This window comes from Gopherus evgoodei, chromosome 10 (genome assembly GCF_007399415.2).
Source record: "Gopherus evgoodei ecotype Sinaloan lineage chromosome 10, rGopEvg1_v1.p, whole genome shotgun sequence".
In the NCBI taxonomy this organism is placed as follows: domain Eukaryota; kingdom Metazoa; phylum Chordata; order Testudines; family Testudinidae; genus Gopherus; species Gopherus evgoodei.
In genome coordinates, this window is record NC_044331.1 from 51,465,462 (window position 1) to 51,481,433 (window position 15,972).

The 15,972-nt window shown below is 54.0% G+C and overlaps 1 protein-coding gene across 2 annotated transcripts in view; it reads right to left on the minus strand.

The window, feature by feature from the left end:
* The window catches only part of LOC115659211 (glucagon receptor-like), a 34,575-nt gene extending 18,901 nt beyond the window's left edge, over positions 1–15,674 (minus strand). For both annotated transcript variants that reach the window (XM_030579119.1, XM_030579118.1), the window contains exons 1-2: positions 15,334–15,674; positions 2,231–2,374 (exon numbers count right to left, since the gene is read on the minus strand). In XM_030579119.1, the coding sequence (XP_030434979.1) occupies positions 2,231–2,308 (78 nt within the window). In that variant the 5' untranslated portion in view covers positions 2,309–2,374; positions 15,334–15,674. The remainder of the gene's footprint in view (positions 1–2,230; positions 2,375–15,333) is intronic.
* Between the last annotated feature and the right edge of the window lie 298 nt (positions 15,675–15,972).

The window sequence follows — 15,972 nt, forward strand, 5'->3', positions numbered from 1 at the left end:
GAGGGGCGGCTCCAGGCACCAGCACACCCAGCGCATGCCTGGGGCTGCAAGCCGTGAGGGGCGCTATGCTGGTCGCCGTGAGGGCGGCAGGCAGATTGCCTTTGGCGGCATGCCTGCGGAGGGTCCACTGGTCCTGCGGACTTCCCGCAGGTGTGCCACCGAATCCGAGGGACCGGGGACCTCCCGCAGGCAAGCTGCCGAAGGCTGCCTGCCTGCCGTGCTTGGGGCGGCAAAATACCTAGAGCCGCCCCTGACTCCAAGACCCAGCCCCTGCCCTGCCCCTTCTCCAAGGTCCCACCCCATGCTCACTCCAGCCCCCCTCCCTCCATTGCTTGCTCTCCCCCACTCTCACTCACTTTCACAGGGCTGGGGCAGAGGGTTGGGGTGCGGGATAGGGTGTGGGCTCTGGGCTAGGGGGTGGGGTCAAGAGATTCAGAGTGTGGGTGAGGGTTTGGGCTCCAGGAGGCTGTGGCAGGGGGTTGGGGTACAGGAGGGGTTCAGCATGCAGGATCCGGGAGGGAGTTTGGGTGCTGGAGAGGACTGGGGCAGGGGTGTGGGGTGCAGGAGGAGGTTCAGCGTGCAGGCTCCAGCTGAGTGGCACTTAGCTCAGGTGGGTTCCAGAAGCGGCAGCATGTCTGGCAGGGGCTCCTAGGCTCACAGGCAGCTAGGCAGCTCTGCACGCTGACTCTGCCTGCAAACACAACCCGCGCAGCTCCCATTGGTCACGGTTCCCTGTTCCAATGGGAGCTACAGAGTCAGCACTTGGGCTGGGAGCAGCGTGCAGAGACCCCCTGGCCATGCCTCCTCCTAGGAGCCACTGCCAGACATGCTGGCCATTTCCAGGAATGGCATGGAGCCAGGGCAGGCAGGGAGCCAGCCTTAGCCCTGCTGCACCACCGGCCTTTTAGCAGCCTAAAATCTCCTTGTTTGGCTTCAGTAGCCTCCAGGAGATAAAGCCTGATTCCAGGAGACTCCTGGCCAAACCGGGAGGGTTGGCAACCCTAGGGTGGGGCTCAGGGCTGGAACAGCAGGGGGTGCAGGGCTGGATTGAGGGCCATGGGCCCAGCTGTGGGTGGAGCCCAAGGCTGGAATGGCAGGGGGTGGAGAGCAGTAGGGAACCCAATCTTGGTATAGTGGGGTGTTTGGGTCAGGATTAGGGGGCACTGGCAGCTGGGGGAAGGGTGCAGCAGGTCCTATCACCCTGAGACCATAAAGAGGTATCTGACGAGATTCCAGGAAAACCCCGTGGAGCATCCGAGTTGGGTCCTGGCCACCCAACAACCCGCCGCTCTCCCTACACACTGCCAGGGCAGAGGAGATCAGCTCAGTGTTCTCGCAAACAGGCCTCATCTGCACTGAGACGCTTTCGCAGCTCTGGCCATCCCCGGTGCTAGGGCGGGGGAGAGCTGGTGCAGACCCTGGGGCTGGATGGTGACTGCGCTGTCACCAGCAGAGCAGCGCTGGGTCTCTAGAGCAACGGCAGGAGCATTCCCGACCATTCTCTGGGCAGCTGCAGCCACTGGGCCAAGTTCACCCTGGAGTAACCATTGCTCCACAGGTTTCCATGGAGTGACACTAGAGATGAACTTGGCCCACAGCACCTAGATCTAGATTCTGGGGGCCGGGCATTCTCAGTGGAAGGGCCTCAGCTTTGGAACTCGCTTCCAGCTCTGTGATCAGACAGCCCCAGTCTGCTGCGCTTCAGGCCACAACCTAAGGCCCATCTCCTGCCCTGGGCGATACTTATGTTACACTCAAGGGCTGGGCTGGAATCTCCCCTGGATTAACTAGTTGTGAGTCGGGCTAGGGACTGTTTCTGTGATGGGCAGGGAACATCTTCCAGAACAGAACAGTGACTGAGGGCAGACTCATAGCAGAGTCATAGCTTCCCAGGCCAGCTGTGACCATCCCATCTGATCTCCTGCATTGCACGGGCCATAGAACTATCTCACAATAATTCCTTTTTGACTACAGCAAATTGATTTAAAACAATACGAAACTTGATTTAAAAGTTGCCAGTGATGGAGAATCTACTAGGATCGTGGAGAAATTATTTCCTTCCCTATTAAACATTTCCATAGCGGGGGTGGGAAAGAAGAGGGGCCTGGAATCCCTTGTCTGCCTCCGCAGGGTGGCCCCTGTTGTAAGGGGCAGAGGCTTATGGGTGGGGAGCCCAAGTTTGGGATTACCATCAGCGCTGATGAGACCTGGCAGGTGCATGCACCCTTACCTGCATGGAGGAAAGGAGGCACATCCAGGCAAGGTAAACAAGCATCCAGCTGTACAAGGAGCAGAACATGCCCCTCATGGCTATCTGCTGGAGTCTGGGGGAGAGAGACCAGTTGCTGGCCCAGGTGCGAGGGTCGCTGAGCGTCTGGAAAAGAGAGGGAAGGAGAGTAGAAGCAATCACTTTGCAGTGGACTCAAGGGAGCACTAAGCTTGCCGGTTGCAGCGTGGCTGCAACTGTACTTTGCTGCTTGGACCCTCTCTCCCTGTGTCACAGCTGGAGGGGAACAGAGCCATCCTAGTGTGTGTATTGGAAGGTTAACCACTGCCACAGAGAACTGAGACCAGCCAGAACATGGGCAGCGGCAGTAGGGCGAGGCAAGCTGGTGCCCCAGCTCATCTGGGGCATCCCTTAGAGTCAGAGTATCCCACAACGCCAAGGCAGATCACCTGAGTCCAGCTGGCAGCAGGGGCAGAGCATTTCACAAGGTTCCACAGGTGGGATGTGGCTATCGCCCATCCCCCAGATATCATAGAATCATAGGACTGGCAGGGACCTCAAGAGTTCATCTAGTCAGTCCCCTGCACTCATGGCAGGACTAAGTATTATCTAGACCATCCCTGACAGGTTTTTGTCTAAACTGCTCTTTAAGATCTCCTATGATGGAGATTCCACAGCCTCCCTAGGCAATTTATTCCAGTGCTTAACCACCCTGGCAGTTAGGAAGTTTTTTCCTAATGTCCAACCTAAATCTCCCTTGCTGCAGTTTAAGCCCATTGCTTCTTGTCCTATCCTCAGAGGTTAAAAAAAAAAATTATCTCCCTCCTCCTTGTAACAATCTTTTATGTACTTGAAAACTGTTATGTCCTCTCTCAGTCTTCTCTTCTCCAGATTAAACAAACCCAGTTTTTTCAATCTTCCCTCATAGGTCATGTTTTCTAGACATTTAATCATTTTTGTTGCTCTTCTCTGGATTTTCTCCAATTTGTCCACATCTATCCTGAAGTGTGGCACCCAGAACTGGATACAACACTGCAGTTGAGGCCTAATCAGCACAGAGTGGAGCGGAAGAATTACTTCTCGTGTCCTGCTTACAACACTGCTGCTAATACATCCCAGAATGATCGGGGGTTTTGCAACAACATTACAGCATTGATGCTCATTTAGCTTGTGTCCATTATGACCCCCAGATCCCTTTCTGCAGTACTCCTTCCTAGGCAGTCATTTCCCATTTTGTATGTGCGCAATGATTGTTCCTTCCTAAGTGGAGCACTTTGCATTTGTCCTTTTTGAATTTCATCCTATTTACTTCAGACCATTTCTCCAGTTTGTCCAGATCATTTTTCATTTTAATCCTATCCTCAAAAGCACTTGCAACCCCTCCCAGCTTGGTAACATCCGCAAACTTTTTAAGTGTGCTCTTTATGCCATTATCTAAATCAGTGGTCACCAACCTGTTGATCCTGGAGCCTCTGCCAGTCGATTGCGATTTCTGGGCTGCTAAAAGTCCAGCAGCGCAGCGGGGCTCAGGCAGGCTGCCTGCCTGCTCTGGCCCCATGCTGCTCCTGGAAGCGGCTGGCTGCTGGCATATCTGTGCAGCCCCTGTGGGGAGGGGAAGGGAGAGTGAGGTGGCTCCATGTGCTGGCCCTGCCCCCAGCACTGTCCCCACAGCTCCTATTGGCCAGGAACCGGCCAATGGGAGCTGCGGAGGTGGCACTTGCAGGTGTGGGCAGCACACAGAGGCCTGCTGCCCCTTTCTCCCCTAGGGGCCACAATGGGGGGTGCCAGCAACCAGCTGCTTTCGGGAGCAATGTGGGGCCAGGGCAGGCAGGCAGCCTGCCTGATCCCCGCTGCTCCATTGATGGGAGCCTCCTATGGTAAGTGCCTCCCAGCCGGAGCCTTCACCTCGCACCTCTCCTGCACCCCAACACTCTGCCCCAGCCCAGAGCCCCCTCCTGCACCAAACTCCCTCCCAGAGCTTGCACCCCTCACTCCTGCACCCCATCCCCCTTCCCCAGGCTCAGCCAATGCACACCCCACAGTCGAGAATGTTACACTCATTTGTGACAATCCCTGAAGGATTTTGGATCTATAAACCACAAATGACACTAATAAAAAGTAAAACTCATGAAATGTCCAGTGGATTCTAGGAGATTAGGTGCAGTGAGACCATATAACCCCCGTTCCGCCCCTACCCTGCCTCTTCCCACTCCTTTTCTGCCCCAGCCCCACCCCCACTCCACCCCTTTCTCTGAGGACTGCAGCAGGGGTCTGGCCTGCACTCACTGAGTGGCAGTAAGTAGAGCAATCCGGCTCCAGCCCGCACAATGCTGCCAGCTCCCAGCTGCGCCACCAGTGAGTACTGGGGAGTGGTTCCCCTCTGCCCTCCAAGTCCCAAGGCTGGGACCCAGGGGAGCAGAGCCAAGTGGGCTGAGACTGGCTCCCTCCACTTCCCACCACCTCATGAGTGTGGGGTCAGGCCTGCCCTGCACTCACCGGGCAGCAGTAAGTGGAGCAACCTGGCTCCAATCCGCTCTGCTCTGCCAACTCGTGCTGGGGGGCGGTTTCCCCTCTACCCCACAAGCCTGCTCCTGCCTCACTGTGGAGGCCTGGGGCCAGCCCCCCACCCCCACAGAGGCCTGGGGCCACACACACCCCTGAGGGGGAACTGTGTAGGGCATCAAAATAGCTAGGGATGGCCCTGTGTGTATTTATACCTGCCTACTGTATTTTCCACTCCATGCATCCAATGAAGTGGACTTTAGCCCATGAAAGCTTATGCCTAAATAAATGTGTTAGTCTCTAAGGTGCCACAAGGACTCCTTGTTTTTTCTCTGGGAACAGTTTTCCAATGAGTTATGTGCCCACCTTATAGTAGCTCCATCTAGGTTGTATTTCCCTAGTTTGTTTATGAGGTGGTCATTTGAGACAGTATCAATAACCTTACTAAAGTCAAGATACACCACCTTTACTGCTGCCTCCCCATTCACAAGGCTTGCTACCCTGTCAAAGAAAGCTATTAGGTTTGTCTGAAACAATTTGTTCTTGATAAATCCATGCTGACTATCCTTATATCCTGCAGTACAGCCTGGGATGCCCCCTCCCCACAGCCCAGCCAGGACTGCTGCTCTCCTCCTACAGTGTTGCATGGACACAGGACTGCTCCCCACCCTTTGGCACAGCCTGGGAGGATTCACTGGGCCCACCCATCCCTTCTGCCCCTGCTCTTGCTCCTGCCAGTCATGGTGTGAAATGGGGCACCCTGTCTCTGATAACTAGAGCGAGCTGAGTCACAGCTACCAGCAGGCTCAGGGAAACATCTGCACCACAGACCAAATTCTCCCCTCCCTTTTGCTGGCCCAGCTGGGGGGCAACGGGGAATGCATCTCAGAGGCACCAGAGCTCCTTGGGCAGCTCCAGCGCTCTCCTGGAGCAGGTCCAAGCTCAGCAGTGACATTATGGCAGCTGCAGCACCTGGGTATCTGTCTGGTGTCAGACTAGAAGGGGTTAAACGGCTCTCAGGCCATTGTTAAGGCAAACGCAGCTCCCCATTTTGATCTGAACTCTAGCTGCTCTTAATCCTTGCAGTGCTAGCTCCCGCTGCAGCCCCCGAGTGGTTAGGGGCAATGTCCCCTGGGATGCTGGCCCAGTGAACGGGACACACGTAGTATAGGGTGCAGCCGTGCAGGTGTCCCAAGAGCACTGAGCTGCAGCCAAACAACCAGGGGGCTGGTGAGCTAATCAGTGAGTCTGCACTCAGCCTCCCTGCCAGAGCAAACCCCTTTGCAATCAGCAGGGCACAAAGCAATGTAACGGGGTGTCCTGCTCAGCCCAAGGGAGCATAGGGAGGAGCTGGGCAGCCACCCCTTTGTTTTCCTGTCATTCAATGCTTTCTACCCGCAGCAGGACCAGTCAGCAAAGAGCCTTTGGCCAAACCTGCTCCAGAGACCCTGACCATTGGGGTGCTTGGAATCTGGAGCCAAATCTCCCCACCTTGAACCCACCTCTAGCAGCCACCATCCTCCTGGGCACTGGAAAAGCAGCAGGGCTCCCAGGGCCCAGCTTTAATTGGAGCCCTCTCTGCCCTTCATGAGCGCAGCTGAGGAGTGAATCAGCCCTGGGTGCAGGACTCCCCAGGGAGAAGCATGTCTACTGCACTCAGCATGCAGGGCCCTCTCTGCTAGTGCGTTTCACTGAGGACTAGCTGCGATTAGCAGCCTCTCCAGAGCTAAGGAAGGAAGACTCATCAGCTCACTCCGGGAAGGGCTTCTCCCTCTATTCTTCCTTAGCTGGACAGGAGCGGATGCTGACTGGAGCCCAGCATGTGTTGAGCCCCATAGTCAGCAGGCTAAGCCTGTATGGGGGCTTGTATCAGCTGTCCTGGGATTCACACAGGCTGCCAGTTGCTATTGGTGCTGTATGGGGCCCTCAGGCGCAGAGGGGGAACTGAGGAGCAAAGGGACAGAGGGCAGAGAAATGAAGGGCGCCCTGACATCCAGGAGCCTGCAGGGGCCAAAGAAGGAGCCAGTGGGAGAAAGGTGAAGTAGGATGGTCTCAGGACATCAGGGAGCAGGGACCTGGGTGTGGTAACACAGTGAGCGACGGTGACCCCGCGACCTCAGAGCAGGAGGCACCACTGGCTCAGGGCAGGGCCAGCCAGCGGAGCTGGAGCAACTCATGGTCTAACCCACCCAGGAAGCAACCAGAAAGAAGGAAGTGGCTGGTCTTAATGTGATCTCTGGGCCTGCTCCTGCTTCCGCTGCAGGCCATGGGAGCTGTGCTGTCAGCTCCGGCTCTGTGCTGGCTGAGGGAGGAAGGTAAAACTTAGGGGCGGGAGTTTCCACTGTGCCATGATGGCCTAATTTGGCTCTCCCTGAAGCCAATAGGGGCAGAGTTGGAGCAATGGTGAGCACTTGGGGCAATGCGAAGGGCAGCTCCTACAGATGCCACTGGTGCCAAGGTCACCGCCCACGCTAAGCATCCTGCTCCCAGTTCCAGCAGCACCACCTCACATCCTGCAAGCCAGGCTCACAGGACTTTGAGAGCACCTTGAAATACCCTGGGCCTGTGCAATACCACCAGGTGGTCTGACAGGGACTGGTATGTGAGTGCCCTTCAGCCAGACAACTGGGCCACAGTCCCACAGGCTGAGGTGTGCCCTGAAGTGTGGTTCTTGCTCCCCAGCTTCTGATTCCTGGGACAGACCAGGTGAGCCCAGTCTCTAGCATCTTCCCATCCCTGGTGTATTCTAGAGCCCAACACTCAAGCCTTGTCCCCTTGCACAGGAGGGCACCATGTTACTGCTAGAGGAGTAGGTGGGCTATAGCTGCTAGGGTTATTGGCCGTGATTTATATACCTCCTTAAGTCTGATAGGCTGTGATGGGGATTGCTGACCAAGAGCAGCAGACCAGTGCTCTGCCAATCCAATACCTTCTCTCTGACAGCTGCCAGCACCAGCTACTGCAGAGGAAGCTGCACATATCCCTGCCAGTGTAAGAAGTTTCTTCCTGCCCCCACCCATTAGTGACTGGGTTATGCCCTGAAGCATGAGGATTTATATCAGTTGTAAACATTTTATCCCTCCAATACAACTGTGACATTCAGAGTGGATGATCCCACATCCGCAACTGTTAGGAGGTGTAGGGTTGTACCTTCATCAGAAGCACTCGAGAGAAGGTGAGGAGCTGTGCCCATCTCCCACACTGTCCTGTGCTTTCTGCACATCCCTAGATGTCCCATGTCCCAGACAGCTAATACACATGTTGGCTGTGATATGCACAGCTGGGTGAGCGTGTGACTCCTGAGAGGAGCAATAAGGTGTGCTCTCCACTGTCCCGGTACTGCCTAGCTGTCAGGATTCGAGGGGCAGTGGATACTCCTTCCACTGTCCCTGCTCCCATAAAAGCACTAGCCATGGCAGGATGTGTATGTATTTGTAATGGACATCCTGAAATCTTCTCAACATGTCAACATGTCCCTCTCCAACACAAAAATTCCCCCGGTGTGTATTCAGTGCAGTCAATGGTGAGCGCTGTCCCTTGCATTGGGAGGGTTGGATGTGGGCCTGGCACCATTTCTCTGTGGGCTACTAAGATCTCACAAATCATTAGCCAAGAACAGCCGCATACTCGCACCCTGAGCATTGGCTGAGTCCCAGCTGTTGTTGCACTGTCCAGTAGGCAGCCATCGGGAGGGAGGGTGGATGAGATTGCAGCTGGAGAAGAAGAGGGATGCAAACGGTGTTTCCATAACATCGAGGGATAATCCTAGCATAAGGGGTGCTGCTCTCCAGCCACAAGTGTACTGAGGAAGCAACACAAGTGCTGGAGCCGCGTCACCGAGCACTTGGGGACATGCTCTGTCTAGCAGCAGGTTGGCCATTGCAGTCCCACTGTGGAAGCCCATCTTTCCCATGCACGTGGAGGTGTCTATACACCGAAGAGAAACTGGGCAATGCCATCACACTGGAAATCTGATTGGCTGCTGAAGGCTCTTGTGGGCAGAAAGCCCTTCCCCACCAGCCATGGTGCGGTTAAAGAACTATGGTCAGCATCAGCCCCAACCTGAAGCACCTGGGGGGCTCGTCAGGCCAGCTGTGGGCCCTGAAAAGGGAGGCACCGAGCCCTGTTGGGCTGGCACTCGAGTAGAGCTGGACTCCCCCCAGGGCACTGGGTTACTGGCTGGGGAACAGCTGCTCTAGCCCCAGGCCTCTGCCTACACACTTCAGCCCTACACTCCGAACCTCTTAGCCCTGTCCCTGAGCCTGGAGCTCCCTCTTGTACCTCAAACCCCTTATCCATTGCCCCACCCCAGAGCCTGCACCCCCAGCTGGAGCCATCAACCCCTCCCGCACCCCAACCCTCTGAGCCAGCTTGGTGAAAATGAGCGAGTGAGTGAGGGTGGGAAGAGCCAGCAACAGAGGGGTGGGATGGAGTGAGCTGGGGGTGGGACCTCAGAGAAGGGACGGGGAAAGGGTGTTTGGTTTTGTGCAAGTAGAAAGTTGACAACCCTAACAGCCATGCTGTGGGGCAAACTGAGGCCTCCTGCCGGCTCCTACCCCCTTGAAGGGATGCAGCTCACTCCCCCACCATGTGGTCCACCAGCTGTGCCAGCCAGTGTGTAGAGGGGCAGAGGCACGTATCCAGGGGAGCAGGGCAAGAGCCACCACTGGGCTCCCCTGAACACAGGTAGGCACTGGAATTCTTCCTGGCCTGGTGCACGAGCTCCCTGTGCCCTCCCTGCTCTCTGTGCCCTGCCCCAGGTAAGGGTCAGGCAGAGTACTGCTCATGTGGGGGACTTGTGAGAGAGTCACCTTGCCCTGAGGGCTGGAAGAGGGGGATGCCTTTAGATTCTCTTCCCTCATGCTCCACACCAGGCTTAGATCTGAACAAGTCTTGCATGCCCACCTGTAGAAGCCAGGATGGGTGGAAAACAGGATCAGGGACTAGGATCACAGCAGTGAGGCCTGGTAGGTCCCAGCCACTCCATTGCCTGCTTGCTGAAGGCTTTCTCTGGCTATACCTGGCTATGGCAAGGCTAGCACAGTGAGTGCTGCCAGCCTTCCAGGGCCCAGTCGATTTCACGCCCAGAGACTTTCTCTGCTACCCAGCCTGTATTCATTGTTGCATTTGTAATTCCTGCATCTCCTCCAGATATCAGCAGCCTGCCCCTGATCCTGTCCCCGTGCCCCCACAGTCATCACTCAGCCACGCTGCACAGATTCATATTCTGCAGAACGCTGTCATTCGTTTTGCACTATTTCATGGGTAATTGGGCACTTGTGCTCAGCCCAGCCTCGGCAGTAGGCCTGGTGCAGGGCGACAGTGGGCTGTCAGAACTGAGCAGCACTGGACTGCACAGGCTTGACAAGCCCGGGCCTTGTCGTCCATCATTGATGGGGTCAGAAGAAATCAAAGGCGGCTCTCTTACCAGGAGAGGCGTGGGCTGCTGCTGAGTGCAACCAGTCAGTAATCCAGGGCCCGCATTCTCCGCCAAGCCCCAGTGCCCGTCCAGCTCCTGCAGTCACTGCTCCAAGGGCTGCTGTTTAAAGGGCAAAGATTCATGGAACAGGATGGATAGCTGCCTGCAAGGAGTAAGCGCTGCTGCCCAGGGGTTCAGCAATCAGCACTGCAGCAGCAACCAGATGCAAGGCACTGGGGCACATGGGGAGGACCCAGAACAGGCACCATGCAGCTACTCCCTGTGAAGGGGCCCAGATCTGGCCATAGGCATCATATGTCCTGCTGCCCAGCAGACTAGCTGGGGGTAGAAAGGAAATAGAGGAATTAACCCAGGAGGTCTTTGCTGCCAGGTATCTTTGCTTTTCTCCCAGGTTCCATCCAGCTAGTCTGCTCCAGGAGTTGCCGCTGGCAGGACTGACACACCACTGGGCTGGAAGAAGACTGGGCTCCAGTCTGGTAGGGGCTACTTTACCATACACATGCTCATGCCCTGCGGCGAGTCACTTCTTCCTGTTGCGCTCCACGATGCGAGTTATATCAGCTCACTTGCTCTGGGACCTGGAGCAAGACTCAGGCAATATGTAAAGCCCCAGCCATCTAGCAACTTTTTACCAGGCATCCAACTGGTTAGGGAGATAGCTAGCTAAACACAGCTTGTGTCCACGGACTCAATAAGTGCCCCATAAATGACCGAGGTGTCCTGCCAGTTCCTGTACCTGGGCAGGCACACGCATGTTTGGGATGTGGGTAACTGCCAAAGCTCCGCCCATTCCTAACTCTTTGTGGTTAGAAATCCATCATTCACTTATCGCCACGATGCAGCTGCCACTGTATGGCTCTCCCTGGGGACTCTATACCCCAGGTATCGTAACACCCAGCTCTTACCAGCTGTCTATCTCAAAGCACTGTACAAAGCAGGATCGGTGTTACTGTGCCTGTTTCACAGATGGGGAAACTGAGCACAGCAAGTGGACATGACAGGGCTGATGTTAGCCCCCAGATCTCCTACGTCTCTGTCCAGTGTGCTATCCAGTAGGCCACTCTGCTTCCAGGCCTATGTCGCCTGGACTCTGCAGTCACTTGGACATTCCGAGCATTGTCACGTCATCACCCAGAGAGCTGAACATTGGGAGCACCACAGTAACAGCGTTAGCCATCTCTCAGCTATGGAAAAGAGGACCCAATAGTCCTTGTCCAAGACATAGAGAAGACCTTGTCCCAGCCGATCTGAATTTGGCAAATGCAGTCAGAAGGTGGCTGGGGCGTATCTCAGAAAGTCGGCAGATGGCTGCACAGTGCAGAGAATAGATCAATCAAGTGAAGGACAAGAGCAAGGTCTCAGGCATTAGGTGGGCAACCTGTCCCTGTGCTGATGAGCTGACCTGGGTGTTTCTAACCAGGCTGACCACTGAACCTGCTGAGCAGGAAATGTGGGGTGGGAGAGGAACAGGCAGGTTCTCTCTCTGTATTAGATAGCCTCCTCTCTCCTGCACCCGTCAAGCCCCATGCTTGTGGTGGCCAAAGCAACATGTGGCAATGATGGGAGTTAAGTGATGGCCCCTTAAAAATGGTAGGTCTGTCGGCTCTGCCTCCCTGTGGCGGGGAATGCAGGCTGCAGATGTGTGACTGCTGTAGTGAGCCCACCACACATATCCACAGGGCTCCCTGCCCCTGTGTCTGGGATGCGCTGCTCCCCAGGTGGGGGTAGGGAGACCTGTCCCCCGTTGCACACGACTGTGTAATCGGACACACTTACATCTACCTGTGAGGCACGTAAGGGATGGGCTCAGCAGAGCAGAGGATGTTCCCTCTGACTCAATCCCCACCTATCCTTCTCTCAGCCCAGGTGCCCTCCCTCAGCCCAGGTGTTCCAGGACACATCCTGCCGTTCACGCCTGCAGCCCATGCCTCCTGGGGCGCCCACACCCCTCACTCGCTTTAATGAGAATTATTTTTAGATTTCTAAGCTAAGTCTTTCCCCTAGGTCTCCCAGGGCCAGATCCTCAGCCCCATTAAGGCTGCTTTGTGCTGCTCCAGTCTGCAGAGCAGCCTTAAATCTAGCAGCAATGCCCCATGGGAGTGTGTCCTTCCTAGTGTCCTTCCAAAGGGGGTATGGCCAGGCTACTGCTGTGTTCCCAAGTTGGGCAGCTCTGGTTTGGTGTTCACACTGCAGCCTCCTCCAGACAGGGACTGACTCTTATGGCTGGTCTTTGTTTCCAGCAGCCCCAAACACCTTTCTGCCCTGAGCAGATGGATGATGATTAATCAGCATCTCCTTGTTAAAGCCTCCATTCCAGGTGTAGGAGATTCGCCTCCTGGCTCCTGAGGTCAGTTTCTTTCTTATAATGCCTATACTACTTCCCAACCCAAAGGATCCCGAGCACATTGCAAACTCTGCTGCACTGAAATGCAGCCACCTCTGGGCAGAAGCCAACGGGTACCCTGCACAGATATATGCCTCTAGTCAACTATAGGAATGCCTTCAGGGCCCTCCTATAGCCTGTATTGTGAAGGATTTCAAACTAGATGATCACAGTGATCCTTAAAAATCTATAAATCACTCTGCCCAGCAGTGTGGGGGAGGGGAAATTTCGGCCAAGGACCCTGGGGCAAGCCGCTAGCCTCACAGCAAGTGGATCTTTGGTGTCTACACAGAACCAACAGGACCCCAGCCCTGAACTGATCTCCTGCGCTGCACTGGTGGAGGGGATCAGCTGACAGTGCTAGAATAGCAACAGGGCTTTCCAGTGAGGCTAGATATTCAAACCGGCAATGCCATCCCTTCACTTGTCCTGTGCCAAGTCTTCCCTGGGCTAGAACCACCCCCCAGGGCACTACGACTGGGTCCCTCCCCACTGTGATGTTCCTGTTCCAGCTATGGACTGGCCACAGAGCTGCCTATATGCTCCAGATGTTGCTCACTTTGAGATCCGTTAATGCTCTGCCAGGTCTGGCTGAGGGTTAGCTTAATAAAGTGTCACACCCACTGCACCTCATGGCTGAACATTACGATACAGTTTAGCATGCCATTACACCACCACCCTGCAGATGCCTGGAGCTCGATTGGAAGTCACAGAACTAGCCTCTCAGCCCGTTCCAGGTGGCCCACCCAGTCAGTGCAAAGTCCTTTTGTTTGCCTTTTCCCCTCATTCCCATTCAGCATGGCCCCTGCACCTCCAGCTGATCTTCCAACCCTGCTAGTCAGCAGCACCGACACAGACTGGCATGTCACTGCTTTCTCCCAGGGCGCTGGTTTCTTTAACATCTTTTCCCTTTCAAACACTGAACACTTTGATGGTGGACATTTATGGCATCTTGGTGAGCAGCTGTTAATCCTGTCTGAGCTCATGTGGAGAATAAGGAATCAGAACAATTTACGAGTGTCAATAATATGCACAAAGATTTCCCGGAAGGGAGAGAGGAAATCACACCAAGGTCCAGAAGAGAGTGAGAGGAGAGGTTTTATTTTGCAAATTAAGAGATTTATCAGTCACATAAGTCATTCCTTTAAATAATTACTTCTTAAGGCTCTGGGGGCACTGTCATAACATTTTTTCCCAGATCTGGACCTTAGCATCCAAAATATGGGTGTTAGCATGAAAACCTCCAAGCTTTAGTTCCCACTTGGACCTGATACGCTGCCACCAGCCAGGGATTTATACAGTGCCTAGCTCACTGTGGTCTCCCTAAAACCTTCCCTGGGGGACCCCAAGACTCAGATTCCTTGAGTCTCACAACAAAGGGGAATAAACCATTTCCCTTTCCCCTCCTCCCCTCCAGGTGTTCCCTCCCTGGGTTCCTGGAGAGATATACAGAAGCAAGCTCCGTGAATCTAAACAGAGGGACTCCACCCTCCCTGTTTCCAGTCCTGGAAACACAAGTACTGAGAGAGCTAATCTCTTTTCCCCCTTACCCAGAGGGTATGCAAAGTCAAGCTTAGTAAATCTAACACAAAGAGATTTCCCCCCTGACTTCTTCCTCCCACCAATTCCCTGGTGAGCTGCAGACTCAATTCCCTGGAGTTCCCACTAAAGAAAAACTCCAACAGGTCTTAAAAAGAAAGCTTTATATAAAAAAGAAAGAAAAGGACATAAAATGGTCTCTCTGTATTAAGGTGACAAATACAGGGTCATTTGCTTAAAAGAAAAAAAATGAATAAACAGCCTTATCCAAAAAGAATACAATTTAAACATTCCAGCAACTACACACATGTAAATACAAAAAAAAACAATATAAACCTATGGTCTTACTATCTTTGTACTTACAACTTGGAAACAGAAGATTAGAAAGCCAGGAGGATAGAAAAAATCACTCTCATAGCCGAGAGAGCACAGACACAAGACAAAGAACAAAGAACTCACACCCAAAACTTCCCTCCACCCAGATTTGAAAAAGTCTTGTTTCCTGATTGGTCCTCTGGTCAGGTGTTTGGTTCCCTGTGTAAACCCTTTACAGGTAAAAGAACATTAACCCTTAGCTATCTGTTTATGACAGGCACCCATTCCATTGCAATGAAATATGACAGTCTAGTCAATGGGCTGTCCCTTCAGATAAGTCTTTGGCTGTATCCATACTTGCATACACTGCACTTAGAAACTAGAGGATATAATGTACAGACTCCTTTGCCCTGGATTACACAGAGTAGCCCAGTCTAAGGAAATACGAATAGGCTAGAATACATTTCTGGGTCATAGTGTCTGTCCCTTTAAACCCTCCTCAAATAAACCTCTCAGCAAGCAGTCAAACTGATTGAAGAGTAAATTTGCAGGCGGTAAATCAAATCCGACTATCAGGCTGGAATGCAATTGCAGAGAATGCTTTGTGGGAAACAAGATTATACTTAACCCAGCTTCAGGGCTGACTGTAACTATGACTTTAAACACGTGCTGTACTTAGTGGCTGGAGCCATGAAAGATGCATTATACACCAGATGTAGTAGATTGCAGAAGGAGCTCCCTGCTGTACCTCCGGTTACACAGTGATGCTTAGCCCCACTGCAAATAACTCGCTTTCCCAGTTTCCTGACCTTCCACAGAGTTTAACTCACAGTCACTCTCTCAACCCTGAATAACCTGTGCACCTCCCCTGATATTCCCAGCTCCCTTCCCCATCCATTCTTCTGAAATGATTTGAATTTCACTTACCTTTCCAAACCCCAGCACTCTCCTGTCTCAGCCCAGGCTGCTGGTGGTGGAAGGCAGCCCTGTGTCTCCACAGATGACTTGGCCGGCTGCCCAAGGAGCACTCTGCCTTTGGACATAAATCCCCACAGCTAAGGAGAGAACCGCAGCCTGCCGAGAACTGGGTAGGAGAGTCCACTTCTCCACTCTGCTTCCAGCCAGGAACCTGGCACCTAGAAACCACAGGATGGAGATATTGCTGGGAGGGGAGTGAAGACAAGTTAGTTGTAGCCGGAGTCTAAAGTGTACCTGCCTCCTTGGCAAACCATGCCTCTAAATGCTAGGGCTATGCGAGCATCTGTGTGTATGAGAGAGCGAGCATGTGTGTGTGTCTGAGAGCTGTCACCGCGCCACAGACTCTTACAAGCCTGCCTCCCACTCCCCTCCCAGCCTCTCGCTGCACAGGGAGCTCCTGCTCAGACGTACATTCATTCCCGTCCAGTCCATCCATGGCAATTGTTCCCAACTTGAACAGACGTGCTGGGGGGCACGAAGATCTGCCCTGTTGCTTGGGTGCTCATCCTCCCCATTCTTTCCAGCACTTCCTCGCAGTTTGATCTCTCCTGAGCGAAAGGCCGCCTGCGAAGGAAAGACACAAACCAG